The sequence below is a fragment of the Monodelphis domestica genome, chromosome 8 (genome assembly GCF_027887165.1).
Source record: "Monodelphis domestica isolate mMonDom1 chromosome 8, mMonDom1.pri, whole genome shotgun sequence".
Classification (NCBI taxonomy): domain Eukaryota; kingdom Metazoa; phylum Chordata; class Mammalia; order Didelphimorphia; family Didelphidae; genus Monodelphis; species Monodelphis domestica.
The window spans coordinates 3,680,357-3,686,356 of record NC_077234.1 but is presented as its reverse complement, the minus strand read 5'-3'; the positions used below and the strand labels follow the sequence as shown (position 1 = coordinate 3,686,356).

At 61.3% G+C, this 6,000-nt stretch overlaps 1 protein-coding gene across 1 annotated transcript; it reads right to left on the bottom strand.

Annotated features, from left to right (window-relative positions):
- Positions 1-691: 691 nt before the first annotated feature.
- On the bottom strand, positions 692-3,870 carry LOC130455868 (mucin-2-like). Its single transcript, XM_056807744.1, has one exon. The coding sequence runs from the start codon at positions 3,833-3,835 to the stop codon at positions 821-823; it is 3,015 nt and encodes a 1,004-aa protein (XP_056663722.1). The 5' UTR covers positions 3,836-3,870; the 3' UTR covers positions 692-820.
- Between the last annotated feature and the right edge of the window lie 2,130 nt (positions 3,871-6,000).

Genomic DNA, 6,000 nt, shown 5'->3' with positions numbered 1-6,000 from the left:
ACACACACACACACACACGGCTCCAGATTCTAGTTCTGCCCTCTGGGACCAAAGGGAGCCCATCTCATCCCTCTTGTAAGTTAGGGTCCTTCGATCATTGAAGACAACGCTCACATTCCTCTTAAGTCTCCTGTTGTCCAAGCTAAGGAGCCCCACAAGTTCTTTTTTGTTTTAACCCTTCCCTTCCATCTTAGAATCCATACAAAGTATTGGTTCCAAGGCAGAAGAGCAGTCAGGGCTAGGCAATGGGGCTTAAGTGACTTGCCCAGGGTCACCCAGCTAGGAAGTGTCTGAGGCCAGATTTGAACCCAGGACCTCCCATCTCCAGGTCAGGAATTCTATCCACTTCCATGAAGTGACCAGTCCACAACCCTGAGGGGCTGCCTCGAAGAAGGCCAAGTCCTTGTAGGGAGCCATCACAGGACCCCCCCCCTTCCCGTCCCAGCGCAGCTGCCCTCTTCTCCACTCTCCCCCTGTCCCCACCCTCTTTCTTCCCTTTAGGCATTGTCCCCCCACCCCCACCCGAGAGCAGGAGGCACCTCAGCGTCTTATCTGGGCTTGGCGGGATACATGGGAGCAAAGGAAGGCCAGAGGCAGCCATCCAGCCTTTTAGGCAATGAGAAGGACAATCTGAGTGAGGGAGAGTTTGAACGTGGATCTTCCTGCCCTGCTACGGTCACTTAGCCTCAACTATAACCCCTTTAACCCCCCCCCCCCCACACCAAGGCCTCATCTAGTTCAGCCCAGGGCCCCAAAGCCCCAATGAGGTTCCTGCTTGCCCTGGGGAACAAGGCAACCACGGAAGGGATGAGCGGCTCCCCTACACTTTCTTCATCTTCAGCAGTCTGACAGCCCCCCAGGCCCCATGGTCAGTGACTGCATAGAGCTGGCACATACATCTGGCCAGGGCCAGAGTGCAGCAGGCCTGGAGCAACAGCAGCACCATGTACAGCACAAAAGCCCAATCACCATGCTGGGGGGGGAAACTCCTGCGGGAGCCCTCGGAGGACGTCAGAGGACCCTGGCCCCAGCCTGGTGAGCCTCCGCTCAGAACTTGGGGGCAGCTGGTGGAGGGAAGGCTGGGCTCAGCTCTGGAGGGATTGACTGAGCCAAGGGGCACTGTTGTCATCTGGGGGGCTGCAGGGGCCCCAAGAAGGGTTGAGAGCCATGTGGTTGCTGCAAGAACCTTCGTAGACTGAGAGGCTGCTGGTGGTCGTGTGGTAGTTAGGGTGGTGGTAGGTAGCTGGGTGGTTGGGAGTCGTGCCGCTGTTGTTGGCTCTGAGGTTGTTGTCTGCACTTTGGGTAGAGGCTTTTTGGCTGTTGTTGGCTGTAGGTGGGAGGGCTGTGTGGTTCCTAGGGGGGTAGCTGGGAGCTGAATGGTTGTTATTGGTTGCATAAATGTTACTGGCTCTGTGATTGTTATTGATGGTTGTGTGGTGGTTGTAGGTGGGTGTGTCCTTGTTGCAGGAGGCTGTGTGGTGGTTCTGGGTGGTTGTGTGGCAGTTGTGGGTGGTTGTGTGCTTTTTGTAGGTGACAGTGTGGTGGTTGTTGGTGTTTGTGTGCTTGTTGGCTGCGTGCTTGTTGTTGGCTGTGTGTTGGTTGTATGTGGTTGTGTGCTTGTTGTATGTGGCTGTGTGCTTATTGTATGTGGCTGTGTGGTGGTTGTATGTGGCTGTGTGTTTGTTGTCGGTGTTTGTGTGCTTGTTATAGCTGGCTGTGTGACAGTTGTGGGTGGTTGTGTTCTTGTAGGTGGCTGTGTGGTGGTTTTAGGTGTTTGTGTGCTTGTTGTAGCTGGCTGTGTGGCAGTTGTGGGTGGTTGTGTTCTTGTAGGTGGCTGTGTGGTGGTTGTAGGTGTTTGTGTGCTTATTGTAGCTGTCTGTGTGGCAGTTGTGGGTGGTTGTATTCTTGTAGGTGGCTGTGTGATAGTTGTCGGTGTTTGTGTGCTTGTTGTTGGCTGTGTGTTTGTTGTAGCTGGCTGTGTGGCAGTTGTGGGTGGTTGTGTTCTTGTAGGTGGCTGTGTGGTGGTTGGAGGTAGTTGTGTGCTTGTTGCAGGTGCCTGTGAGGGGGCTTTAGGTGTTTGTGTGCTTGTTGTAGCTGGCTGTGTGGTGGTTGTAGGTATTTGCGTGCTTGTTGTAAGTGGCTGTGTGGTGGTTGTATGTGGCTGTGTGGCAGTTGTGGGTGGTTGTGTTCTTGTAGGTGGCTGTGTGGTGGTTGTATGTGGCTGTATGCTTATTGTAGGTGGCTGTGTGGTGGTTGGAGGTGGTTGTGTGCTTGTTGCAGGTGGCTGTGTGGGGGCGGGTGGTTGTGTGCTCGTTGTTGATTGGAGGGCCGTTGTAGGTGGTTGTGTGCCTGTTGGTGGTGGCTGGGTGGTCGTCTGCCTGGTTCCCAATAGCCGATGGGCTGTCCTAGCAGTTATTAGGCCAACCCCCTCGGCCCTCTTCGTGGCTGGCGGGCTTGTGGTTGGCTCTCCGGTGGGACGAGAGGCCGGCAGTGTAGATGGGCAGATGAGCTGGTCCTCAGTTAGTGAGTCGATGCTCTTGCCCTGCAGGTGGCTCGGGTTGCTGCAGGCAGGGCGGCCACCTGCCGAGGCTGCTGTCTGCACCTTCCTCGGGTTGCTGTGGATCCAGCGATGGAGATAGCGCAGGTGGCAGTCGCACTGCCAGGGGTTGCCCCCCAGAGCGATAGAGGCGAGCCTGGGCAGGCTCTCGAAGAAGCCTCGGGGCAGGCTCTGGAGCCGGTTGGCCTGCAGGGAGAGGCTCTGCAGATGGGCCACAGGCGCCAGGTGGTCTGGGGGCACCATGGCGATGCGGTTGCCCCCCAGGTCCAGCTGGGTCAGGTTGGGGAAGCCCTGGAGCAGCGGGTGTGGGGGCAGGGCGGGGAGCTGGTTGCGGGAGAGGAGCAGCCTGCAGAGGCCGTGAGGCGCAGCCCCCGGGGGGCGGGCGGGCAGCTGGCGCAGCCGGTTGCGGCTCCCATCCAGCTCGGCCAGGTGCGGCAGGTGCTCAAACAGCCGCTCGGGCAGCTGGCGGAGCTGGTTGGAGGCGAGCCTGAGCTGCCGCAGCTGCGCAGCCCCGGCGAAGGCCCCGGCCTCCAGGCGCTCCAGCCCATTGCGCTCCAGGCTCAGCCTCTCGAGCCGGGCCAGGTGGCGCAGGAAGCCGGCCGGCAGCTCCCTGAGCCCGTTGCCCTGCAGGCCGAGCTCCCCGAGCTCCCCGAGGCCGTCCAGGAGGCCGGCGGGCAGCGCCCGGAGCTGGTTGTCGCCAAGGCGCAGGACGTGCAGGAGGCCCAGGGGGCGCAGCAGGCGGCCTGGCAGGGCGGCCAGCCGGTTTCTGCCCAGGTGCAGGAGCCTCAGGCGGTGCAGCCCCTGGAAGAGGCCTTCGGGGAGCGCCCAGATGGCGTTGTCGTTCAGGAAGAGCTCCTCGAGGCTGCCCAGATCGCCGAAGAGGCCGGCGGGCAGCTGCTCCATGCCCGTGTTCTTCAGGCTGAGCTTGCGCAGTTTCCCCAGCCGGCGCAAGCTCCCCAGCGGCAGGGCGTGCAGCGTGGGGGCGCCCGAGATCTCCAGCTGCGCCAGCCCGGCCAGGTGGTCGAAGGCGCCCACGTCCACGGCGCGCAGCTGGTTCTGCAGGAACTCGACCCTGGCCAGGCCCGGCAGGCCGCGGAAGGCGCCCTTGGGGACCCTCGAGATGCCCGTGGCCCGGAAGTAGATCTCCGTGACGGCCCCGCCCAGCGCCGCCGGGATCTCCCGGACTTCCGCCCCGGCAAACACGGCCTCGTGCGCGGAGCCCAGCCCGAAGCCCTGAAGCCACAGGAGGCCAGGAAGGACCACGGAAGCCAGCCGCATGCTCCTGCGGGTGGGAAGAACGGCGGCAGCTGAGCTTGGGGAAGGCCCGCCAGGCTCCCCCGCGGCCTTCCCCGGCCAGCCCGGCCCTAGAAGAACCCTGGAAGCTCACCCTTCCCGCGCCGCCCCTCAAGGGGCAGACGAAGGCGGGGGAGGCGCCTGAGGGCCCAGAGCACCCGGAAGCAGCCCGGCCAGCGAGCCCCTTTCCAGGCTCTTTCAGGACCCATTCCTGGAGGCTGGAGGCAGGGAGCCGACTGGCCCCGCCCCCACTTAAAGGAAGGTGCCGGGAGGATGAAGCGGGAAGGACTGAGGGCCCCCCCCCCCCGGGGCAGACTGGAGGGGGAAGGAGGAGGAGTCTTCCTCGGACAGAATAGAATGGGCTCGTGACTTGGCACATGCATTCTCGGCCAGGGCCACAAGGTGGCGCTCTGAGGCTGCAGCCCCCTGCCGAATACCCCTGCGAACAAAATGGAGCTGGGGGAGCTCAGACCAGAGATCCCAAGAGCCCCAGCAGAGCCCTTGGGCAGGGGCAGGAGGAGGGAGAAGGGCTAGGAGAGGCAGAAGGGCCCGAGGGGTCCTTAGAGCATAGGAGACTGGTGGAAACCAAGGGCCACCTCACCTAGAGGAGGCTGGACATCAAAGATGGGGTGGAAGGACTTGAGTTCGAATCCAGCCTCAGGCACTTAATGTGTGATCCTGGGTTAGTCGGGTAACCTCTGAATGACACCATTTTCTCCACAGTAAAATGGGGATCACAGAACATAGTAGGGGCTAAAAATGCCTGTTTCCTTCCTTCTTAGTGGCTCCTTCCCATGGTCAAGTAGCTCCCCCCTGCCCTAGGGACTAGACCTTTTTGGTTGCTTTGTCTGCCTGCTTTTTGAGGACTAGAGGAGAAGGGCCGGGAAGGAAGAGATGGAGACAGAGAGAGGGAGAGAGAGACAGAGAGAAGGTGAGGGAGAGAGAGGGAGGGAGAGAGAGAGGAGAGAGAGGGGGGGGAGAGGGAGAGAGAGAAAGAGAGAGAGAAGGTGAGGGAGAGACAGAGAGAGAGACAGAGGGGGAGAGAGAGAGAAAGAGAGAGGGAGAGAGAGAAAGAGAGAAGGTGAGGGAGAAAGAGAGAAGGAGAGAGAGAAGGAGAGAGAGAGAAGGTGAGGGAGAGAGAGAAGGAGAGGGAGAGGGAGAGAAAAAGAAAGAGAGAGACAGAGAGAGACAGAGAGGGGGAGAGAGAAGGAGAGAGAGAGGGAGGGAGAGAGAGAGAGAGAGGAGAGGAGAGTCAGAGAGAGAGACAGAGAGGGGGAGAGAGAGACAGAGAGGGAGAGAAAAAGAAAGAGAGAGACAGAGAGGGAGACAGAGAGGGAGAGAGGGGAAGAGAGAGACCGAGAGGGGGAGAGAGGGAAAGAGAGAGGCAGAGTGGGGTGGGGGGAGAGGGTGACAGAGACAGAGACAGAGACAGAGTTTGCCACTCACGGGCGGACAAACGATCCAGAGAGTCTCCCCAACCCTTCTTTTCTCTCAAATGCTGGACTCCAGCCCTACCTGCAGGCTGCTCTCTCCGGCAGTGTGGCTTCCCTTCCCTTCTGCTTTGCTGCTTCTCCCAGGCCCTCAGCGTAGGGGTCCCCCAGGGCTCTGCCCCTCACCGGCTCCTCTTCTCCGGGCAGCTCTGGACTCCATGCAGCCAGCGCCAAGGGGTGCCCCTGGCTCTAGTCTTGCCCCCCGCTGCCGCCTCAGTCTGAGCCCTCGTCCCCCGGCTGGCACCCCGTTTCCCTCTCCATCACCCGCCGCAGTCAGGCAGTGCCCAGTGGGCCCCTCGTCTCCAGCCTCCGGGCTGCCGTGACGCCCTGCTTCAGCCCCATCGCCTCACAGCCCGACTAGCACCAGCTCCTGGGGGGTCCATCTGCCTCCCTGGCTCCCCAGGGCAGCCCGTTACACTTGCGGCTGGTCCTCAATATGAGGAGGTCTTCCTGGCGGCCCCCTGCCTTGGCCTCCCTCCCCGTTGCTCCTGGCTGTGCCCTCCAGTGCCCAGTAGGACCAGGCCAGCCCTTCCTCCACAGGCCATCCTGCCCCACCCCCCACCCCCAGCCTTCAGGCCTCGTCCCTCCTGCTGCTGCTCCAGGGGCTGAGCTCCAGGCCCTTCTCTGGACGCTCTCCGGCAGCCCCACAGAGGCCTGCTA

Bases quoted from the DNA above. Each gene is read 5' to 3' on its own strand.
- LOC130455868 (XM_056807744.1), bottom strand. From the start codon at position 3,835: ATGCGGCTGGCTTCCGTGGTCCTTCCTGGCCTCCTGTGGCTTCAGGGC.